Source organism: Eschrichtius robustus, chromosome 7, assembly GCF_028021215.1.
Source record: "Eschrichtius robustus isolate mEscRob2 chromosome 7, mEscRob2.pri, whole genome shotgun sequence".
Lineage (NCBI taxonomy): Eukaryota > Metazoa > Chordata > Mammalia > Artiodactyla > Eschrichtiidae > Eschrichtius > Eschrichtius robustus.
The window spans coordinates 123,221,326-123,245,605 of NC_090830.1; the positions used below are offsets into that span (position 1 = coordinate 123,221,326).

Consider the following 24,280-nt stretch of genomic DNA (forward strand, 5'->3'; position numbering starts at 1 on the left):
CATTGAAGTTAAGAGATAAGAAGCAGAAAGAAGATAATTATAATACATGAGATAACATATTATAAGGTTCTTAACTACAGCAGGGAATGTGCACCAGAATGTCCTGTTACTCAGAGTCATCCCTGAAACAGCTGCAAAAGAATAACCTGGGGTGGGACTTCCCTGGTGATCCAGTGGAAAAGAATCTGCCTTCCACTGCAGGTGACACAGGTTCGATCCCTGGTCGGGGAACTAAGATCCCACATGCTGCAGGGCAACTAAGCCCGTGCGCCACAACTACTGAGCCCGCGTGCCGCAAACTTCACAGCCCACGCGCTGTGGAGCCCTCGCGCCACAACTAGAGAGGAGCCCGCGCACCACAATGAAGAGCCCACGTGTTGCAACTAAGACACGACACAGCCAAAAATAAATAAATAAATTAAAATTTAAATAAATAAATAAATAAAACAAATGGATTTATTTAAAAAAAAAAAAAAGAATAACCTGGGGTGCTAAAAGTTCACATTTTCTATATCCCACCCCAGATAATGGCAGCACCTACTTCATAGATTGTTGGGAGTATTAAATGAGATAATTAAGTGACTACTCTTTAAGCTTCTATTGAAAGTCCATTATGGCACAGATAGAGGAAGAAGAGTCAGTAAAAGTCTTCGGATTTGACTAGTTTAAGATGTTTATCATTGACTTGGATGAAGATATGAGTAACATAACTGATAGGATTCAATAGTCAGCTAAAATTAAGATAAACTGTAGAAGTAGTTCTGCTTCTCCAAGTATGGCAGATGAACCCTCCCCATTCAAAACACCAAAAATTTTAGATGAAATACAACAAATGTTTTTTTAATGCACAGTTGAGCTCACAAGAAAGTATGGGAAATTTCAGGGCCAAAAAATCTAAGAAGCAGCAGGAATCCAGAATGCTTCGTTAGGGCTGAATACTTACCAACACAAGGTCATGTGGGGCTGAGGGAGACATGCTATAAAGTCCCTAAGAATTTATAACTAACTCTACCCTCCTGTAAATTTGAGGTTCAGATACATTCTACATATCTGTTCTGAGAAATGGAGAAACCTCAAACTGGAAAATTAGACTGGGGAGTGTACACATGTGTGTGCAGGAACATGTGCACACTCATGCTAGGAAGCTATTTCTAAATAAAACTCACCAGGTTTGGTGACTCTAGGTGAAGGGTAAACAAGTGTTCATTTTACTATTCTTTTACCTTTTCTACAGGCTTAAAAATTCTCAAATCAAAAAGTTGAGAGGAAAAGTTAGGGGAGAAAAGGAATGAAGCCAATCTAGAAACAACTGAATGGAACAATCTCCAAAATCTACATAATAATACCCACCTCTTAGGGTTATCCTGAATATTAAATAAGTGAATACTGGTAAACCATTTTCAGCTACTATTATTAACCTCACCTACACTCATCATTAGAGAGGAAACAGATACAGAGTAGTGAGCGTAGTATGTTGCCATTTGTTTAAAAACAGGGGGGAGGATGGGAGGAAGAAAGGAAATATATACATGCTTGTCCATGCAACAAGTATTCTGAGAAGGATATACAGGAAACTGGCATCAATGGTTGCCTCTGGGAAGGGCGTGGAGTGGGAGAAAAAGTTTGGAAGAAGACATGTTTTACTGTTTGAATTGTTATTGTGCACATTTTACTATCATTTTGTTTTTATTTTAAAATATAATTCCAAAGAATATATATAAGTATTTAAATTTATTTATTTATTTATTTATTTATTTATGGCTGCGTTTGGTCTTTGTTGTTGCGTGCGGACTTTAGACGCGGCGAGCAGGGGCTACTCTTCGTTGCGGTGCACGGGCTTCTCATTGCAGTGGCTTCTCTTGTTGCGGAGCACAGGCTCTAGGTGCGCAGGCTTCAATAGTTGTGGCACATGGGCTAAGAGTTGTGGCTCATGGGCTCTAGAGCGCAGGCTCAGTAGTTGTGGAGCATGGGCTTAGTTGCTCCGTGGCATGTGGGATCTTCCCGGACCAGGGCTCGAAGCCATGTCCCCTGCATTGGCAGGTGGATTCTTAACCACTGCGCCACCAGGGAAGTCCCCAAGAATACACACACACACACACACACACACACACACACACATTTTTTCTCTTATGAATTTATTTATTTTTGGCTGCGTTGGGTCTTTGTTGCTGTGTGCAAGCTTTTCTCTAGTTGCGGAGAGAGAGGGCTACTCTTTGTTGCGGTACCTGGGTTTCTCATTGCAGTGGCTTCTCTTGTTGCAGAGCATGGGCTCTAGGTGCACAGGCGTCAGTAGTTGTGGCTCGGAGGCTCTAGAGCGCAGGCTCTGTAGTTGTGGCGCATGGGCTTATTTGCTCTGCAGCATGTGGGATCTTCCCGGCCCAGATATTGAACCCGTGTCCCCTGTGTTGGCAGGCGGATTCTTAACCATTGCGCCACCAGGCAAGTCCCCAAGAATATATATATTTTTAAAGCTCACTAGGTTATTCTAATGAAGCTATGTTTGGGTCCACTATAATCAACAACTTCTTAATGTCTTATCTTCTACATTTTTCTTTAATTAGTATAAAAGGTTTGAGAACTGATAGTGTAAGTTTTAAATATATAACATTTCTAATGCTCAGGGTCAGCATATTGTAAAGAATCACAGGAATAAAGGTTGAAGTTTTTTGTAGTTAGCATGCATTTATGTATTGCTTTAGCATTTTTTAAATCCTAATCCTAATACACACTAATGTCCAAAATTGTCTAAAAGGGTTACTTAATAAACAAAAAATCATCAGAAAGTTAATAGTAATAATGACTTGAAAAATACCTGTTCCATCCGATGGGCCATCTCTTTGTGTAACTGCTGAATTGCATTTTTAGTTGCAGTGTCTTGAGCTAGTACTTTATCTTTGGAAGCTTGAACTTCTTTATTAAGTTCCTCTATTCTTGATTCTAACTGTAAAGAAAATTATTTCCAGATTATTTTTATAGTTATAACAAACAGACCACCAATATTTCAAATAAATATAAACAATGTAAACAAGCATAAAGATGGCAATGAATATACTTCAGCCATAGAAATCAAAAGTAAATGTTAGCAATGTTCTGATATATCAATAGAATTAAGTCAGGATAAATCTGAAGCAGATTCTGATAAGATGGATGATAAACTCTAGAGTAATTACCAATGAAATAACTCAGAAAATATCATGAAAAAAATTTTAATGTTACATATTTACTTAATGCAAAATAAAGCAGTAAATGAGGCACAGGGAAACAAAACAGAAACATACAGCTGACATATAGAAAATATAGACATATAGAAAATTTTAAAATGGTAGACAAAAATCCAACTGTCAACAGTCACGTTAAATGAGAGTAAATAATCATATCAAAAGGCAGAGATCTTCAGACTGGAATAGAAAACAAGATCCAGACTGGAATAAAAAACAAAATGTTGTTTACAAAGGTACTTTAGGGAATTCCCTGGCAGTCCAGTGGTTAGGACTCTGTGCTTTCACTGCCGAGGGCGCAGGTTCAATCCCTGGTTGGAGAACTAAGATCCCACAAGCCACGCGGCACAGCCAATATTATAGCACCAAAATACATGAATCAGTAACTGACAGAAATGAAGAAGGAAGTGGACAATTCAATAATAATAGTTGGAGACTTCAATACCTCACTTTTAGTAATGAAAAGCACTAGAAAGAAGATTAACAAGGAAATAGGAGACTTGAACACAACTATGTAACAACTAAATCTAACACATCTATACAACATTCCATTCAGCAACAGCAGAATACACCTTCTCCTCAAGTGCACATGAAATATTCTTCAGGACAGAACCTATGCTAGGTCTTAAAACAAATCTCAATAAATTTAAAACACTGAAATCGTACAAAGTATCTTCCTTCGACAACCATAATGGAATGAAATTAGAACTCAGTAACACAGAGAGAAACTTGACAATTCATAAATATGTAAAAATTAAACATCTAAATAACCAAGGGAGAAATCAAAGAGAAATTAGAAAATAAGGTGACAAAAATAAAGATACAACATATTTATGGGATGCATCTAAAGCAGTGTTTACAGGGAAATTTGTAGTTATAAACATCAATATTGAAAAACAAGAAAGGTCTCAAATCAAAACTAAACTTTCATCTTAAGACACTGGGGAAAAAAAAAAGAGCAAACTAAATCTAAAGCCGGTAAGAAAAAGGAAACAATGAACATTAGAGAGGAAAGTAATGAAATAGAGAATAGGAAAATGGAGAAAAATCAACAAAACAAAAAATGCTTCTTTGAAACGATCAACAAAACTGACAAACCTTTAGCTAGACTGATCCCAAGAATCAAAATGAAAGAGGGACATACTGACCTTACAGAAATAAAAAGAATTATGAATAAATATTATGAACAATTTAACTTAGATTAAATGCACAATTCCTAGAAAGACACAAACTACCAAAACTGGCTCAAGAAGAAATAGAAAATCTGTATAGACCTACTCAGGCATATCTCAAGAGATATTGCAGGTTCAGTCCAGACCACTGTAATAAAGCAAGTATCACAATAAAGCAAGTCACACAAACTTTTTGGTTTCCCAGTGCATATTAAAGTTATGTATACACTATATTGTAGTCTATTAAAGTGTGCAATAGCATTATGTCTAAAAAAAACTGTACATACCTTAATTAAAAAATACTTTATTGCTAAAAAATGCTAATCACCATCTGACAACACAGGTTGCCACAAATCTTCAATTTGTAAAAACCACAATATCTTATGAAGTGCAATAAAGTGAAGTGCAATTTAAAAAAAGGCATGCCTGTAATAAGAGATTAAATTAGTAACAAAAAAAAATTTAAAACTACCCACAAAGAAAAATTCAGGTCCAGGTGACTACATAGGTATATTCTACCAAACATTTAAATAATTAATACTAATTCTTCACAAATTGTCCCCCCCAAAAAGAAGGAACACTTCCCAGCTCAATCTATGAGGTGAGTACTACGCTGCACCAAAACCAAACAAAGACATCACAAGAAAACAAAGCTACAAGAGCAATAGCTCTTATGAATATAGGCAGAAAAATTCTCAACAAAATACTAGCAAAACAATTCTGCAATATATAAGAAGCATTATACTCCATGACCAAAAGGGCTTTATCACAGTAAAGCTAGGTTGGTTTAATATCCAAAAATCAATTAATGTAATACACCATATCAACAGAACAAAAAACACATAATCATCTCAACAGTTGTAGAAAAAGCATTTGATAAAATTCAACACTCTTTCATGATAAAAATACTCAACAAACTAGGAATGAAAAGGAACTTCTTCAACCTGATAGCATGTATGAAAAGCCGACAGCTAACACCGTACTTAGTGGTGAAAGACAATGCTTCAGAAATAAGAGAAGGATATCCACTCTTGCCACTTCTACTCAACATTGTATTGGAGGGTCCAGCCAGGGCAATCAGGCAGGAGATGAAATAAAAAGCACTCAGATGAGAAAGGAAGAAGTAAAACTCTCTACATGCAAGATGACATGATTTTATATATGGAAAATCCTAAGAAATTCGCCAAAAAATTTTAGAACTAATAAACAAGTGCAGCCAAGTTACAGAATATAACAAAATTGTTGTGACTTCCATGGTGGTGCAGTGGTTAAGAATCCACCTGTCAATGCAGGGGACATGGGTTCAAGCTCTGGTCCGGGAAGATCCCACATGCCGCGGAACAACTAAGCCCATGCGCCACAACTTCTGAGCCTGTGCTCTAGAGCCCACGACCCAAAACTACTGAAGCCTGCGCACCTAGAGCCCATGCTCCACAACAAGAGAAGCCACCGCAATGAGAAGCCCGCACACCACAACGAAGAGTAGCCCCTGCTTGCCACAACTAGAGAAAGCCCATGTGCAGCAACGAAGAGTCAATGCAGCAAAAAAAAAAAAAAAAAAAAGGTTTCTACACACTTGTAATTAACAATCTGAAAATGAATTAAGGAAACAACTCCATTTACAATAGCATCAAAAAGAATAAACTACCTAGGAATAATTTTAATGAAGGCTGCAAAACTTACTCCAAAAACTACAGAACACTTTAGAAAGAAATTAAAGATCTAAATAAATGGGAGGATATCCCTTGTTTGTGAATTGAAAAACATACTACTGTTAAGATGGCAATATTCTCCGAATGAAGTCTACAGATTCAATGCAATCCCTAACAAACCCAGTTGGCTTCACTGTAGAATGACAAGTTGATAGTAAGAGTCATATGGAAACACAAGAAACTGAGAATAGACTACCTTGGAAAAGAAGAACAAAATTTGAGAACTCACACTTCCCAATGTCAAAACTTACTGCAAAACAACAGAAATCAAGATAGTGTGGTATTAGCGTAATGAAAGACAAATAGATCAATGAAACAGAACTGAGAGTCTAGAAATAAGTTGATGTATCAATTGGTTTTCAACAGGGATGCTAAGACCATTCAATAGAGGAAGAATAGTCTTTTTAATAAATGGTTCTGGGACAAATGGATAGCCATATACAAAAGAATGAAGTTGTATATCATACAACATAAAAAAAATTAATTCAAAAAGAATCAAGATCTGGGGCTTCCCTGGTGGTGCAGTGGTTGGGAATCTGCCTGCCAATGCAGGAGACACGGGTTCGAGCCCTGGTCTGGGAGGATCCCGCATGCCGCGGAGCGGCTGGGCCCGTGAGCCACAACTGCTGAGCCTGCGTGTCTGGAGCCTGTGCTCTGCAACGGGGGAGGCCGCGATGGTGAGAGGCCCGCGCACTGCGATGAAGAGTGGCCCCCGCTCGCCGCAACTGGAGAAAGCCCTCGCACAGAAACGAAGACCCAACACAGCCAAAAATAAATAAATAAATAAATAAAATTAAAAAAAAAAAAAAATTGGTCTAAAAAAAAAAAAAGAATCAAGATCTAAATATAAAAGCCTAATTATAAAACTCTTAGAGGAAAATATAGCAGTAAATCTTCATGATTGTGGATTTGGCAATGAAGTCTTACATATGACACCAACTGCACAAGCAATGAAAGAAAAAATAGATAAAATTGGACATCATCAAAATTTAAAACTTTTGTCCTTCTAAGTACACTATCAAGAAAGTGAAGACAAATCCACAGAATGGGAGGAAATATTTGCAAATCATATATCTGATAAAGGTTTATAATCCAGAATATAAAAAGAACTATCACTACTCAACAATAAAAAAGTTTAAAAATGGGTAGAGAAAATACTTCCCTAGAAGTATCTATTTAAGATATACGAATGGCCAAGAAGCACAGGAAAAGATGTGTAATTTCACTGGTGATTAAGGAAATGCATATCAAAATCACGAGATACCATTTCACAACCATTAGGATGGCTATAATAAAGAAGTCCAATAATAACAAGCATTGGCAAGGATGTGAAGAAACTGAAACCCTCATACACTGCTGGTAGGAATATAAAATGGTGCAGCCACTTTGGAAAACAGTCTGCCAGCTCCTCAGTAAGTTAAACATAGAGTTATCATTTGACCCAACAATTCCACTCCTAGGTAGACACCCAAAAGAAAAGAATGCATATGTCCACACAAAAACTTCTACATCGCAGCATTATTAATAATAGCCAGAAAGTGCAAACAACCCAAATATCCATCAGATGATGAAAGGATAAATAAAATGTTGTATACCTACACAACAGAATATCACTTGGCCATTAATTTAAGTACTGATACAAGCTACAATTTGATTGAAACCTTGAAAACATTACACTAAGTGAAAGAAGCCAGATATTATATGATTCCATTTATATGAAGGAAAAGGACACATATTATAGGATTCCATTTATATGAAATGTTCAGAATTGGCAAATATAGAGAGAGACAGAAAGTAGATTAGTTGTTCCCTAGAGCTGGGGGGAGATAGCTGCAAGGGGTTGGAGGGAAATGAGGAGTGACTACTAATGGGTTCAGAGTTTTTTGTATGATAAAATATTCTAAAATTGTGACAAACCCTGCACAACTAAAAACCACTGAACTGTATACTGAAATGAGTGAATTATATGGTATGTGAATTATATCTCAATAAAGCTGTTATAAAAAATCCTAAATATTAGTTTACATATAGTACATGTGTACTAATTTTCCTTATGACAAAATTATTTAGAGCAACACTGTCTAATAGAAATATAAGCCACAATTTTTTAGTAGCCACATTTTAAAAAGCCAAAAGAAACAGGTGAAATAAATGTTTTATTAAACCCTATAAATATCATTTCAACATGTAATCAACATGAAAAACTGAGCCATTTTATCTTTTTTTGTACTAAGTCTTCGAAATTAAGTGTGTATTTCACACTTACATCACCTCAATTTGGACTAGCCACCTTTTAGTGCTCAATAGCACTATGGCTAGTGGCTGCCATATTAACTGGTGCAGATTCAGAGATAAGATTAGGAAAGAAAACTCTGCTATACTGGGTAGCAAAAGAATGGTGAATCGAATTTTCTCTTGTAAAAAGGCACAACCACTAACAAGCTCGTGAAAAGAACAGCTCTGGTTCACCTCCATCTATTTAGTCTGAAGTTTCTGGTCATCAGCAGTGACCTGCCTAGCAAAATACAGATTCAGCCTACTATTAAGACACCCTCACACTTTAAAATTCTAAGTTTGGTCTGCATGCAGTAGCCCTTTCCACACAAAAATCAGGATTAAATATGTAAAATTTTACAAATATGGTCACCTTCCAACTATGTAAAGGTTCATTAAGTATACCAAGGCATAGATAAGTGAAACTTGGTTTGTTATTATATTACTACCAGCTGTTTACTTTTATTTTCATTATATAGCTTTCTGTGAAAGATGAGGCAAAAAGAAAGACTTTTAAGGCTACAATGTTTCTAATCCTTCCCACAGAAGAAAGAGCAGCTCAGAAAGATAAAGAGCAGCTGAACTTTACTACCAGTCTTGAATATGAACTTTGTCAATCCAAGCATCACAGTACATTTAAAAAAGAAAAAAAAAAGAAAAAAAAAAAGAAACAAAGAAAACAAAGATGAACTTTGTCAATCCAAGCATCACAGTACATTAAAAAAAAAGAAAAATAAAAAAGAAAAAAAAAGAAACAAAGAAAAGGAAAGGCTGGGGAAGCTAGCTCACCAGATAAAATCTGAAGAGAGCCAGTCTTCAGTATAGTTCACAAAATACTGAGAATGGAAACATATTAAACTATAAGCTTGAAAACATTCTAATGCCAGATATAAACTTTTAGGTATATACTGCTTCTTCTGAAACAATCTATTTGACTGCCAAACAAACAGTCTTTCCCGCTCAGATTTCTATTATATATAGAATACAGTCACACATATCACATAGAAATATTAATTTATATAAAACAAAAAGATCAGACTATGATTCCCAGTTCATAAAAGAGAATGCTTCACATACCAAGCAATCTTCTGCATTTAAAGTATGATTTAACTTACAGAACTTCAATTTACACACAAATATTCAGGAACGTATTTATTTTATATATTGAAGAACAGACTTTAAAGATTTTTGTCTTTTTACCTGTTTAATTGTGTTCATATGCTGCTTCTCTGTTTCTGTTCTTTTTTTTAGTTCTTCTCTTAAATTGTCTTTTTCTGAACAAATGTCTAAGATAAGTTCCTGATGCTTCTTATTTTCTTTAATTAACCTAAATATAAAAAGGGCAGTATCAGTAAAACATAATTAAAAATGACAATGTGTAATATAATCTGTTTGCAGACTGGGGTGTAGATACCTATGAGTAAGAAATGAAAATTCCCAAGTAATCCTTTTGTAATGATATATTATACTTTACAAAACATTCTCTGGCCAGTCAAGCTATTAACTTTTTCCTAGAAATTTGTATACTTCAAATTAAGAGAAATATAATCAGATAAAGAAAACCACACTCTTTCAAGTTTATGTCTACAGGCATATGAATTACCTAGTTCATCCCTTCAGCACTGGAATCCCTTCAGGTCAGTCAGTGGCAACCAGGGGCAACTTTTCCCCTCCAGGCATCTGTCTGGAGAAATTGTTTGGTAGCCGCTCCAGCGATGAGGGTTGCTACTGGCTTCTTGTGCACAGAGGCAGGGATGCTGCTAAACACCCTACAATGCACAGGACAGCCCCGGCACCAACAAAAAATGATCTGCCCCCATGTGTCAATAGTGCTGTGGTTAAGAAATCTTGCTTTAGATTTTTAGACTATTTTAATGATATTCTTATAGTTACAAAAGTAGTCAATGTAAAATAATAAAGTTTAAGCAGAAATTTCATTTTGAGTTCCCTAGAAAAATATAAATAAAACCTTAAAAATTACCTGTAAAAGTACTCAGAACTATAAAGTAAGATACCTAAGAGGGTTAACAGCTAATATTTTAGGATTACTAGCAACAGCTATTATTTGACATTTATTGCACAATTACTATTTACTAAGTTTAGCTTTAAATGCATTACTTAACACTCAGGACTATAAATTAATAAGTCTACAAAATTATTATTATTATGCTTTATGAATTTGAAAACAAACCAAAACTGAAGCCTAGAACTTATTCCAGGTTATATAGCTAGTAAGTGGTTGAACTGAGATTTGGACCCAGGTCTAATTCCTTGCCATCTTCTCCTTTGAAGATGCCTCATTTACTCAACAAATGCTCACTGGGTACCTACTATGTACCTATATTAGTCTATATGTTGGGGGTACATCAGCAAACTGTCCCTGCCCTCATGATGCTTACATTCTAACAGAGAAATTAAACAATAAATAGATATATAATGAAATACCAAGTTGTGATTAAGGTCTATTAAGAAAACTAAAGGAGGGCAAGAGGACAGGGAGAGTGACTTGAGCTGTGATTGTACATAAGGTAATCAGGATAGACCTCTCTGAGGACAGGAATGCAGTGAGGAGGAAAGTCATGCAAATGCTTGGGAAAAGAGAAAAATGTGTAGCATGCAAGTTTCTTCAAGCCTTTTATGGCATAGGGGTTTAACTTTGATTATGTACATGATTAAGGTGTACACTCAATTTGTTGCAAAAAACAACCTGAAACACAAGAATCCTGACTATACCTCAAAAGTAAACAATTTAGGGAGGGAGAAGTGAAGAACAGCAAGCCCTAAAATTGTTATTCTTACATGCCAAATGCACATCCTATACACAAATAACTGTTCTTAATTAAGAATTCTCGTTGGGACCTTGGACAATAATATTGGTGTTAGAAAACAGAGGAATGGATGTATAAACAAAGCCATTTGGAAATAGATGCATTCATGAAAATTTAAGCCAAAGGAACTGAAAGGTAGTTTTCTTTACAGAAAATTAAATGAAGGCAAAAGAAAAAAAATGAGTTGTTTTAGAGCTAACCTTAATCACAAAGCATTTTATTTGAAATTTAAAATATTACATGTATAACAAAAAATTAACTTAGATTTAAAATAATATCTGACATTTTTATAATGCTTTAATGTCCTCAAAACAATCCCATCAGGTAAGTACTGTCCCCCTCATAAAGATGAAAAACTCTGTCTTGGAGAGGTTGATTTAACTAAGGAAACAGAGCTTGCAAGTGGCAGTGGGAATCTTCCAACTCTGGGCTTCTGACCAGAACTGTGCTTATCCCAGTCTACCATGTGGCCACTGTTCTGACATGATGGAGCAAAAAAAGAGGAATTAATTTTCTACTGTATTTCTAATGTTTTTAGATAAATTTAATAACATGTATCTTGTTCATTTCAGATAACCACATTAAAAAATCCACTGAAGCCAGACTAATTGGGTTCAGATTTTAACTTTGCCATTTAGTAGCATGTGACCTGAAGCAAGTTACTTAACCTCTCTGTGCTTCAAGTACCTCATCTGTAAAATGGGAATAATAATAGTTCATACCACATAGGGTTGTTGTGAGGATTCCATGAGTTAATACATGTAAAGTGCCAGGCACATAATTAACAGCATTTAAGTGTTCCTGCTATTATTATTAAATCTGTAACATCTTATAATTTACAAGAGAAGCTTGAAAGTGGTTAAGACTCCAAATCTAAGGAAAGTAGAAAGAGGCATCAAGGATGATCTCAAAGGGAAGGTCTAAGAGATAAGTACAGATAGCAGGAAAATGAGGAAGTTACCCAAAAAGCAAGAATGGCAGAAACACTGATGGTTCAAGTATAAAATCACAGTTTTTTCAATAACAGCAGCATTCCAGTAAAGTTATGAGCAGGAGTAGCTGACATTGGTTTTTGGATAGTATTAAGAAAGGCATTGGATTCACAAGAGATATTTGTACACTCATGTTAACAGCAGCATTATTCATACCAGCCAAAAGTTAGAAGCAACCCAAATGTCCACTGATGGATGAACAGATAAACAAAATGTGGTATGTATACATACAATGGAATATTATTCAACCCTAAAAAGGAAGGAAGCTCTGACACAGGCTACCATATGGATGAACCTTGAGGACATCTGCTAAGTGAAATAAGCCAGTCACAAAATGGCAAATAGTATCAAAAGCAGTTAAACTCTTAGAAACAAAGTAGAATGGTGGTTACCAGGGACTGGGGCAGGGGGAAACAGGGAGTTGTTGTTTAATAGGTATAGAATTTCGGATTTGTAAGATGAAAAAGCTATGGAGACAGGTCGTACAATAATGTGAATATACTTAACACTACCAAACTGCACATATTTTAAAATGGTTAAGATGGTAAATTTTATGTTATGTGTATTTTACCACAATTGAAAAATTAAAAAAAAGAAAAAAGAAGGGCTCTGGATGCTGAGATTAAAATTCATTGGGTAAACCAATGAAGGGTGAGCTGGCATGGGGAAGACTGATCTACTGATAATCTGGAAGAGTAAATACTAGAAGCAAGGAGATCATTAAAAGCCAATTGCATATCAAACAATATTTGGATTATGGTATATTTTCCTTTGTCATCCTCCTCTAGTGTGTAGATTTCCTCCTCCCCTTTCTCTATACACACCCTCATTCCAAAAATTTTTTTAAAGAGAGAATCCGTCTGTATTTTAGTGAAGGCTAGCAAGTTTTATTTTCCTTTATTAAAGGTTATAGGAGTACCTAAACATATGCATCACTTACATATATAAGTTTAAAACAAAAGGTGATATAATATTATTAGGAAAAGATAAAATGAAATTAAACTGTTGTTAAAATAGAAATTAACTCCACAAATCCAAGAGAAGTCTAAAAATAACTATGTTCTTACTTACTGAATGACACTAAACCAATTCTTCTGTTCTCCTAATTTTAATTTTTTAAACCAATGAATTTACAGTGGGAATTTTAAGAAAATTTTTTGAATTTTATAACTTGTCATTCCTTTTGAATTTATCTTAGTTCTGACATTATGCTTTACATTCTTTCAAAACTGAAAAATTTGAAAGAATATAAATTTATTTGTCTTTACAAATCTTTCTAGATCTTTAAAAACTTATACTTTAATAAAACATTTATTCTTTTAAACTTATACACTAAGACATATGTAAAACAAATTTTGAATCATATTCAAAACAGTGCCTTTATACATAGATACATATATGTTGCTCTATATGCTAACGTATTTGACATAGGTATATTATGTATAACTCTCATAAAAACACTGTTTACCTATTATTTCTAAAATAATGAAAATAAAATACCACATTCTAAAAAAAAGTTATATATCAAATAACTAGGCAAACTTGACATCTGCTCAACTACCACGTACATGGCTGTATTGTGGAAATAAAAGTAGATAAAATGATACCTTCCTTTAAAGAATTCAATCTTTAATCCCTGTGAAAAAAATAACCTGAAAGAATAAAACACTTACTTCTTTATGGTATGCTCCTGCTGCAAATGCTTATCTTGCACACACTTTTCAAACATAACTAATGCATTTTCTCCCTTATTCATTCCATTTGGTAGTCGGTGTTCTTTTGCAAACTCAGTAGATAAGAGCTCAGATTCTATTTCTTCCAACAAATCCTCTGATGTTGAAACATTCTTCATTTTTGAAATAAGTTTCTTGGTGCAGTCTGTATCATAAGGACTTTCTGAATAAGTCTTTTGATTAGCTGCTTCTGAAAATGTAGATGACCTTAATTCCGCCAATATTTGTGTTACTGTTTGTTCTGCTTCATTTGTTTTCAAAACTTGCTTTGTAAAATCTCCACCAGGAAAATTAGCTATTTGTTCAGAATTTTCTGGGCATATGTCTGTTTTAGCACAGGAATCCTCACCTCCACCATGATTTGGAATATAATTTTCCTGTGTTTCAATTTGATTATTGTGTTCATTAGGCTGACATAAAGTTTTATCAAAGTTTAATGACAACAGTTTGGACTCATTTTCTAAGCTGCTGTTTTCATCACCAGAAAACGAATTGCATGAGTCTTCCTTTATTTCAGATGTTTTCTCAATATTTTGATCAGAGGAAATGGAGGCTATGTGCTCTGTTTCTGACATGCTGACTGGCACCGATTCACTTTGCACCTCTTCAAAGCTGTTCCTGATCTTTGTTTTACATCTGAGAAAGTCAAAACATAAACTTTTTTTAAAAAAAAGTTTTTTTTAAACCAAGACCCCATATATATTTGCACACATTCCATGATGTGGAAAAACTAAGGCCGCACATTTTACCACTAATAATTCTTTAAAAATTCTTTCCTTGGGGGGAGTGGGGGGGTGAGGTGGGGAAGAATGTAACAGCTGACCCACGTGAGCCACAACCAGTCAGGTGCTACAAAGGCTCATTCTCTTTTCTCCTTCAGTCCAGTCCTACAACTTCACTTCAGTTGCAGTTTGGCATTCCCCAATCACCCCCATAAGATGTTGGGTATGGAATGATACTAATAACAGGAAGATTAGTGCCCAAGAATTGTTTAGAATTCCTTCAGCTCCACAAAGGGAAAAAGACTATCTAAAGAATTTGTAAGAAACTATTGGGGAAATAAGATAGCAATGAAAACACTAGGCAAGAAATTACAAATCAAGATAATAAAACAATGTGCATTAACAATGATGAATATTTACTGCAAAAGGAAAACTAAACAATAACAAAACACAGCTACCTATAGCCCAGACACCCAGAGCTGAGCTGAAAGAAGTCAGGGTGTAAAGGAGCCCTGACAGGAATTCATTTTTCACCCAGGGATGCAGGAAGTATCATGGCGATTTCCAAACATTCTCATCAAGAACACAAAATGTTCAGTACAACTGAGATGGACCTCATATGCATTGCTTAGGTCATAAAAGAAACATTTACAAAACTAATTCAACAATGTTAAAATATATTTTATGCCGTTTATGAGGGTTACTAATCTAGCTATTTTCTGAAAATTAGTCAACTTTAAAAATTATCCTGAGACAGAAAAATATAAAACATTCCAGCAATCTTGATGAAGAAGAATTGTCAACTTTTGTCAGATATCAACCAAGCATGTACTGGAGTCATGTGAGGTTGGATAAAAAAGTGGGCATATCATAGTTTTGAAAGAAACTAGGGAAGAAACATTTCCAGATGTAAGGTGTAAATGGAAAACAGAAAGATTTATATTTGAATAAAAGAAAGATACATGTTTACGTTGTTGGTCTGTGGTGGAGGTGGTGGTCAGAGGATGGTGAAAAAGGGTAAGAGAAGATGGTCAGGTAGAATCCTCAGAATGATATGCAGGAGTGAAGGTTGTTAAGAAGGACGATAAATCATGACAGACTTGTATACTTGATTATACTATAGAATTTCTAGCACATACTAGGTTTTCAAATATTTGTGGAATTAAAGCAAAGAAGTAATATGAGAAAAGCAGTATTTGAGGACTAGGAACGCAAAAAATGGGAAGAATAATTCTAAGAAAGGAAAAGAAGACCAGCTTGTTTGTTAAATACTCTGGCATCGACTAATACAGACGTTGGCCTTAATACTATAAATTATCTACCTGTATAACATATTTCCAAACAATCAAACAAATTATCATTATTATCTTGCTGCATATATTGCATACTAAGACAAAGTCCACACTAGCAATAAAGGTTTGGTTTAGGCAATACAAATAAATGCAGTAACAAAAAGCCTTGTGAGTATGCTGTATTCCAAATCTAGAACAAAGTAAAATAATTCTCAAACAGGGACATTAGCCGCCTACATTACCTTCCTCAAAGTAACTAATTTTAAGATACAACTTGTGAATGTGTTGCTGCTGAATTTGAAATCTTAATTTAGAAACATCATAACTAGTCAGTGTTATGTGATATCTACTGAAGTCAAATTCAGAGCTGACCAAATGTAATGGAAAGCAGAAAAAGAATCTATTTAAAAGAGAATGAGTCTATGAAGGCATTGTGACTCTCCAGCATAGATAGCAAGTGAAAAAAAACTCTCATTTGAGAACTCTTAAGGCTCTTGCCTGTGTACCATGCTTTGCCAACAGAAAAGCATTACGCAAACAATCGTTATCTTCTCATCCAGCTTTCATATTCCCCAGGGTTCAGTCCTCAACTTTATTTTCCTTCCCAGAATTCATCCACTTTGATAACTTAAACCAAAAACTCATAGTTGATGCCCATTTTAATTATTTTCATTCCTGTGCTCTTGAGTTACAGATAATGAATTATCTCTTTGCCTTCACTCTATCTCTACATAAAATAAAATCTCGAATGAATACAGGCATTTCCAATGGCTCAACTCAAAAATGGCTAATTCCAAAATCATAACAATAGCTCCTAAAATTGAGTACCCCCAGATAATCTTTTTTTTATTTCTGTCAATGGTATCATTTTTCTTAGTCATGCCTCCTTCCTTTCCTTTAGCCTCATATTCTTTTACTAATTTCATGTCTCCTGCAATTATACCCTCCTTTCTACTGTCACTGTCCCCAACCTGCAACCCAACCCAGGCCTGATAACTTCCTACCTGGAACACTTGAATTGTTGGTTTCTCAGTCTCACTCCATTCCTCCCTCCTGTGTCACCCAATCCAGAGAAGGGGTTGAAGAGTATACTACATTGGCTCTGCCAAAGGGGAACAGGAGCTGCCCTATGAAGCGAGTCCTCAATGGCACAAGGGTCCAGGGAGCTACAAACACTGCCCCCCAAAAATCCACACATACCACCTCCAGAGACCACCATCAAATACAACCAGATGGACAAGAGTAAGGCCAGAGCCATCTCTTCCCTCTTTAAAGTTTCAGAGAGTGAGAACTCTGCCTCCACTGGCTGGTTTTCTTCCCCCAACTCCAAAAGGGCTAGTTAGAGAAAGGAGAGGGAACATATTTTAGAGCCAAATTACACCTCTTCTTCTTTAATCCAAGCAGCTGGGAACTAACAGCTTCAACATTTCTTTAGGGAGATGATAAGAGTTTATGATTAACATTTTTTGTTGCTTTTGTTTTGTAAGCGATTGAAACCTGTCTTAATTTCTGGAATAAGTTTTTTTCGGTTATCAAAAGTGGCAGCAGAAGAGTTATGACATCAAACCAAGACATTATTGAAGGATTGCACCTCAGAGGGAACTGGAGGGGATGCGAGCATTTCATGTTTATACCTCAGAGTTGCAATTCCTCAATAAACCAGTTGTAGTATTTTTCCAATCTTATCTCTCAACACATTCCTAAAATCCTAGTACTTCACTACAGTATTATACTTTGCCAGTCCCTGACCAGTCTATTCAAGATTCCGCCAAACAATGTGCACATTAACATTTCCATGGCTTTGCTCTAATCTAGAACGTTCTTCCCTTCAGTCTATCCAGAGCCTAATTATATTTAAAGGACATATTCTAAGGCCACATCTTCCTTCAAATTTTCCCTCATGGGAAGTACAAAAATAATCTCTCATGTAAATGAAAACATACTTCATTTATACTCATCAGGTACATAGTGGCAGCCTTCCTTGTGACATTTCTTTTTTTTGTTTTTTTGTTTTGTTTTGGTTTTTCCTTGTGACATTTCTGAACAGCCTTTTAAATGATCTCTTGCAAAGAAGAGGAACCACACTCCGAACTGAATCAAACTTCTTAAATCTCAAGCAATAGAATAGTAATAATAAATAGATAAATAAATCTAACAAAGATATTCTCTACTACCTTTACAGTCATTCTTGCAAAGGTTGTTCAGTGGTTCTCAGTGAGGGTGGGATTGGGTTTACACAATGAGCTGGGGGCGATTGAAGGGCATTTAGAGGGTGGGAACCAGGTTGTAAGAAGATTTGTCAGGTGTAAGACAGTACAGAACAACAAAAAGGTCTCATTCTGCTGGATATTCATCTAGGTAAAAAAAAAAAAACGGTTTTCATAATTACCTCAGCTTAGACTGTTTTACATATTATCCTCCTGTAAATTAAAGAAGGCTTAGTTCAACCTCAAAAGACAAGCACTTTCTATACTGTTGCTCAGTAATATGCCCATGACCTTTGAAAAAACTCTTCAGATGAACTGGCATCTGAGAATCACTTAACTTGCAAACATAGTTTTCTGATGCTCAAATGAATACTGATTGGAGGCAAAAGGAAAAGGAGAGAAGTTAAAGAAGATTTATGTGTATATATGTAAAAAGCCATCACTAAAGAGTAAATAACTGTACAAGAATGGCGCGGGGAGGGGAGCCATGATGAGCTTGATTGTCCACGATTAACCAGGGGAAAAAAGAGTCAGCTGAGTCCTCTTGTGGGCCTCCAGTTGGCAATGCTGATGTAGGCCAATTTGGCTGCTGTCCAAGTTTTTTCTTGGGGGTGGGGGTAAAGGGGGTAGTTATCATTAAAGCTACTGAGGATGGAATAGCCTAGAAGTAGATTAAAGAGGTAGGACATAAAACTAGACATTTGTTTACAAGATTGTTTTAATTAAGAAGTGCTTGTATAAATCAAATTCACACTCATGTATATAGATATAACGACTACAATTATAGATTACAATATCTGTTGCTTTTTTGAGGTAAGGAGTAACACAGGTTATTTGACTTTTTAGCAACTCTTACTCATTAGGGGAAATTACTGTATTTAAATTTAGCAGTCACAAAATTCCTCTTAATTCAAGTACTTTTTTCCTCCCGAGAGTTGTTTCTGTTTCTGACACAGTACTACAGGACCAATTCACACTTCAAAATTGTTTCAGTGGAGTGAGAAGTGGTTTCGCTCTTACTGGAGCTCATCAGCTGTAGGCAACTGGTCGAGAAACATTTACTTGCCTTAAAGCCAACCATTATCCACCTTGGATTTTATTTCTTAATCAAAGAACTAGCAATTCTACAAAATCATTTCCATACAAAAGTCTTATAAACGAAAACACTGTCTTTAACAGCTTTTAGTACTATTTCTTGTTTCTCAGTAATTAGCAGTATAAACAACAAAAGAACTTAAGCTTATTCAATAAATGCAAATACAAATGACTCCAATCCACAGATATTTGGTAATAGATTATCAAACATACAAGCCTCATACAAAAGTACCAAGCCAGAAATACATTTCTAAACTAGATATTAAGTTATTCACTCACCAAATATGTATTGAGCATGTACTATGTTCAGGTACTGTTCTATGTGTTGGGAACACAGCAGTGAATAAAACAGATATCTCTTCTGGAGTTTACACTCTGGTGTAGTGGACCAACATATAAAATCTATGTTAAATCTTTTGCTCTTTGTGTTTACAGTATTTTAATTTGAAGGTCTGTCAGCGTTCCATCAGAAGCTATATAAGATATGCATGAGTGTTTAAGTCCAACAGAAACATGTGACTCAGTTCAGCATAAATGTTACTTACAACAAACTACAAATTTTAAACTTACAAACTGTACCAAGTCTCAAATAATACCAGCTATAGCTTCTCAAATAATGTCCATTAAGATAAGCAAGTTGAGCCTGTGAGGGCACTCCTGTTCTTCAATATAATGGTTTACTGTCCTTTGAAGGAAAAGTAAGTACATCCAAAGGTCTTTTACACACTCCCCGAATACACTCTGAAAGCAGCATGAACAAAATAATGACCTATCTTCCTGACCAGTTCTAACAAGGTTCTAAAATGGCTATTAAAATCAGAAGCAATTAAAAACTGAGCTGGTTATTTCAAAGAACTCTAGTTTTATCAAAAGGAAGATATATTTGTAAAGCAGTCACATTGTAACTAAGCTTTTGGGTAAAATTTAATATACCGAGTTTCCTTTATGTGAAACATTATCACTTGCTCTTAAAAGTTGTCTTTAGTCCACTAGGTTAAAAAGTATATTATATGAGGCCAAGGCCAATTATCCCTGTAGGGATTTGTTTAGTTTTGCAACCAAGGGTTAGGGCATTATGAATTTTACAGTGTGTATACTATATCACCAAAAAAAAAAAAAAATGTTGAAAAGACTCAGGGCAATAGATGCAGCAGGATACCCCACCCCCACCCCAAACAGTACCAAATCCTGTGACACGAAAACAGAAGACATTACAGTCTATCAAGATTCCAGGAAAAAGAATATAAGTAGCCACATCATATATCACATTATCAAGTATATGTCACATTATCAGTTTTGTATCTTAGGTCCATGCAATTTTATATATCTCTAATAGTAAGTTTTAAAACAGAAAAAATTTTAATACAGAAATCTCAGTTTGAAGCTACTTGTACAGAGCTCACCAAATGAACTTTAAAAAGTCTAAGAAAACATGAAAAGTATTTTCAGCTAATTTCCCCCCCAAATCTGAAAGCTAAAAAAAAGGGGGGGGGGGGAATTGACCTATAGCTCCCTTTTCAAAAAGGAAGGCTAATAACTTAAAAAAAAAAATTAAGTTTTAAGTCTGCCTTATATTATATTAAGAAGTTCTGGTTAATGTTTAAATTTTGAAGCCACCTTTGGCCTGGGCTTGGTTAATTTGGTACAATGTAGTTTACCAAAAAATTAAATTATTCATTAGCTACTACATAATCATCCCTGAAGTAGACTAACAGTTCATGTGCCTTAATGACTGACAACTATACTCACAATCCAATCAGTACTTTGCTGGGTTTTATTTCCACTTTGTGTCTATTGTCCCTTCATGCCAATACTTTTTCTTTTGTTTACTTCTTAGCCCAAATAGATTTTTTAAATCTCAGTAACTGAGAAATAAAGTTCAAAGGTGACATTTGCAATAATATAATATTACAGGGTTAATTTGCAAATTTAAATTATCTATGCTCCCAAGGTTGCCCTGAAACGACACTGAGCATAACATTCCCAACACCGCAAGCTGTGTGACATGTTTATGAGAAATTCAAGAATCAGCTTTAATTATTTAAAGCTAGAGATAAGGGATAAAAGACCGACCTAAATTTTACTAAAAGAAAAGAAACAGAACTTCAGGTTAAGGAGTCTTACTTTAACATGAAACTGTCAAATGAATTTGAAAAACTAGCACAAATTAGGGAAAGATGATTCCCTTCAAAGGGAAAGATGATTTTTCTAAATCTCTAAATAAAGGCTGCTTCAACCTATTATCTCTTCCTAAAGAGTGAGTATACTTCACTGTTTTACCTTCATTCCAGGATGTCAGCATGTAGCTGTAAACAGATGGTTTTAAACTGAATATAATAAGTAATCATTATCAGCTATGCTGTCACTGTACAGCATCAAAGAACAACTCTTTAGTTTATGGTTGAAGGAACTAAAAGGTTAAAGAGTGGTTACTGTGCTACACCACTCCTTTCCTGTTAGCAACAAACAAGACTCTGAAATACCAATGAAACTCTAAGGAATCTCCACTGTTTAAAGGAACCTCTGAGTTTATATCCAGGTATTATGAATTAGACAAGGTCTTAAAAAGAATAAAACCAATATAAACACAATTCAGGCATTTCCAGGTAGAATCTTCAGTAATTATACATGCTTGCCTATTACAATGTAATAAGGAGTTTTAATTCTTTATACTGCAAGATTTGTTAATCACTCAATACTGTCACCGAATTTAAAATAACAGGAAAAGACCAAAAAGGAAGGAAAAAAAAAAAAGAATGAGGCCAATCATCACTGTTTTCTATTTGTGTAATGATGGATAAAGAATTGGAAAGTAGCTGTACAGAGACCAGCAGACTTTATACACAAGCAGATAGTTCAGTTTTACTATCAATATCTCTTGAACCTTAACGTTTCCCACACACTGCAAATATGATGGTGCAGTTAGTAGTTGGGAAGGCTACACCCACAACTACCATACCTAAACACTTAATAGATTTTTCTTTTTGAGTGACTATCAACACACCTCTTGAAACACTTCCACTGATTTGCCATACATTTTCCTTAGAAAAACTCCCAACCTATCATTTCGGAAAAAAGAACAAAGCTAGGAAGCAAAGGTACCTTACACACGCATACACAGAGAAAACTGCCAAACGCCTGGGGCTGCATGGCCTTCTAAACAACGCTCCTAGGTAACAAGATTATCATGTCAAAGGTAATCCAAATGTTCCAAATCCAGGCCTCTTTCCTCTAAACAATATCAAAATGTAAATATTAGCTCAAGTTATTAAACTGTTAACAGCCAAGCAATAATTACACCTGTTCCCCAAGACTGCTACTAGGGAACATGTAGAAGGGGTTTTACCATTTTACAAGTTTGATACAGGCTCAAATTTGAAACATGATCCTTACCAACCAAGGTTTATCAAATGCCTTGATGTCCTTGGAAAAAAGGCAACATAAACCCCAAGAACGATTTCTCTCATATCCACAATCCCAAAGAACCGTCTTTAAATTACTTAAAATCACAGTAATGGAAGTGTTTGGAAGAGAGTTTAAAAAGTCGCTAACAATCAACATAAAACACGAACACAGTGAACTTGGAGACGAAAGGAGAAATAGGCGACTGAGTCTATGGGGGATGGCCGAGCAGGTAGGGCTTAGCTACAGTTCGCATTAGGAGACGGGGCAAGCGGCCCAAGTTCCGCCGCCCTCTAGGCACCGCTCTGGAGGCGAGGCCCTCACGGCCCCCGGCGACCCCTCGGCCGCCTCCTGTCCCGGCGCCCGGGACTGAGGGAGGGAGGCAGGGAGAGGAGGGGATTCCGAACTCCTTCCCCCAGCGCTCGCCTCGCTCCCTCGAGAAGCCAGGCAGGGAGCCGCCCCGGGACCTGCAGGACGGCGCGGAAGGTGGGCAGCCCGTCGCGCCGCCACCGCGACTCCCCGGCCCGGCCCGGGCATCCCTCAGGCACTTACCCCACTTCTTCGAGCCTTAGGCCACACCCCTAAAGAGGCCATTGGAATTCCCGCTTAGGGGCCAACTTCTTCATAACGGGGTCCAGCAGACCAGGAAGTGCGGGGTGGGGGGGAGCAGAGGTGAGGAACAGGGCCGACACCACGCTCCCTCCGCCGCGGCTTCCCCAACCCCCCGCGGAGCTGACACATCAACAAAGATGGCGGCGACGCTGAAGCCGGCCCCGCTACAGCTGAGGGGGCGTGGCTCCCTGGAGGAGCCAATCACCGCGGCGCGGGCGGCGTGACGCGACGCCCCTTGGTGCCTGGGTAACCTGTCTGCAGTGGGCGGGGCTGGCGCAGCGCTGTCTCCTACCTCTGGAGCGCCCGGCACGACAGTTAGACTTTCTGGGCACCCGCTCCACGCCCCCCCGCCATCCCCGGCCGACCCGACGAACCGGCTCTCCCGCCTGTAGTCCCGTCCTACCTCTCACGCCCCTCCCCGGCCCAAGCAGGTTATTGCTTCCTGTAGGACGCGCTCCTTGGAGATGATCCCTCTGAACTCTTTGGCCCTTACTCATCATAGTCAAGGACATAAAGTTATAAAAATGAGAATTCAAAATTGTGACTTACAAGCTTTGATGCGTAAGTCTTGCACCTGACGTGGGCGGCGTCAGCAGGAGCAGCCTACCTGCCCGTCAGACAGTTCATCTCTGGGAGAGGTTCTGGGGGTTTCCAGAACACCGCGTTCGAGTCCACCGCGTGGCCCCTACTGCCATTGTTTAATAATAAACTGTTGGTGCGTTCGTCTCCTGTACTGCACTGTGAGCCTTGAGCGCTGGAAGTGTCCTCATCCCAGCGCGCAGCGTGGGGGTTGACATGCTGGAGCTGCTCAATAATTAGCAAAAAACTTTAAAAAGTGTACTGGGGTGGGGGGTGGGTGGGTGGAGGATGTGTATTCAATATAGTTGCCTAATCGCGTCCTGAGAAGGTGAGCAGTTTCGGTCTGGAGAGTTTGCAAACCTACTCTGTCCAGTTAAGTGCTGTTCTTTAAGATTTCTTACGTACAACTCCTGAGTGAATATACTTGATTCTGACAAGTCAA

The 24,280-nt window shown here is 36.8% G+C and overlaps 1 protein-coding gene across 1 annotated transcript in view; it reads right to left on the reverse strand.

Annotated features, from left to right (window-relative positions):
• CCDC186 (coiled-coil domain containing 186) overlaps window positions 1-23,376 on the reverse strand; it is a 46,496-nt gene extending 23,120 nt beyond the window's left edge. The window contains exons 1-4 of the mRNA XM_068548608.1: window positions 23,200-23,376; window positions 13,870-14,565; window positions 9,577-9,703; window positions 2,813-2,941 (exon numbers count right to left, since the gene is read on the reverse strand). Of these exons, the coding sequence (XP_068404709.1) occupies window positions 2,813-2,941; window positions 9,577-9,703; window positions 13,870-14,504 (891 nt within the window). The 5' untranslated portion in view covers window positions 14,505-14,565; window positions 23,200-23,376. The remainder of the gene's footprint in view (window positions 1-2,812; window positions 2,942-9,576; window positions 9,704-13,869; window positions 14,566-23,199) is intronic.
• Between the last annotated feature and the right edge of the window lie 904 nt (window positions 23,377-24,280).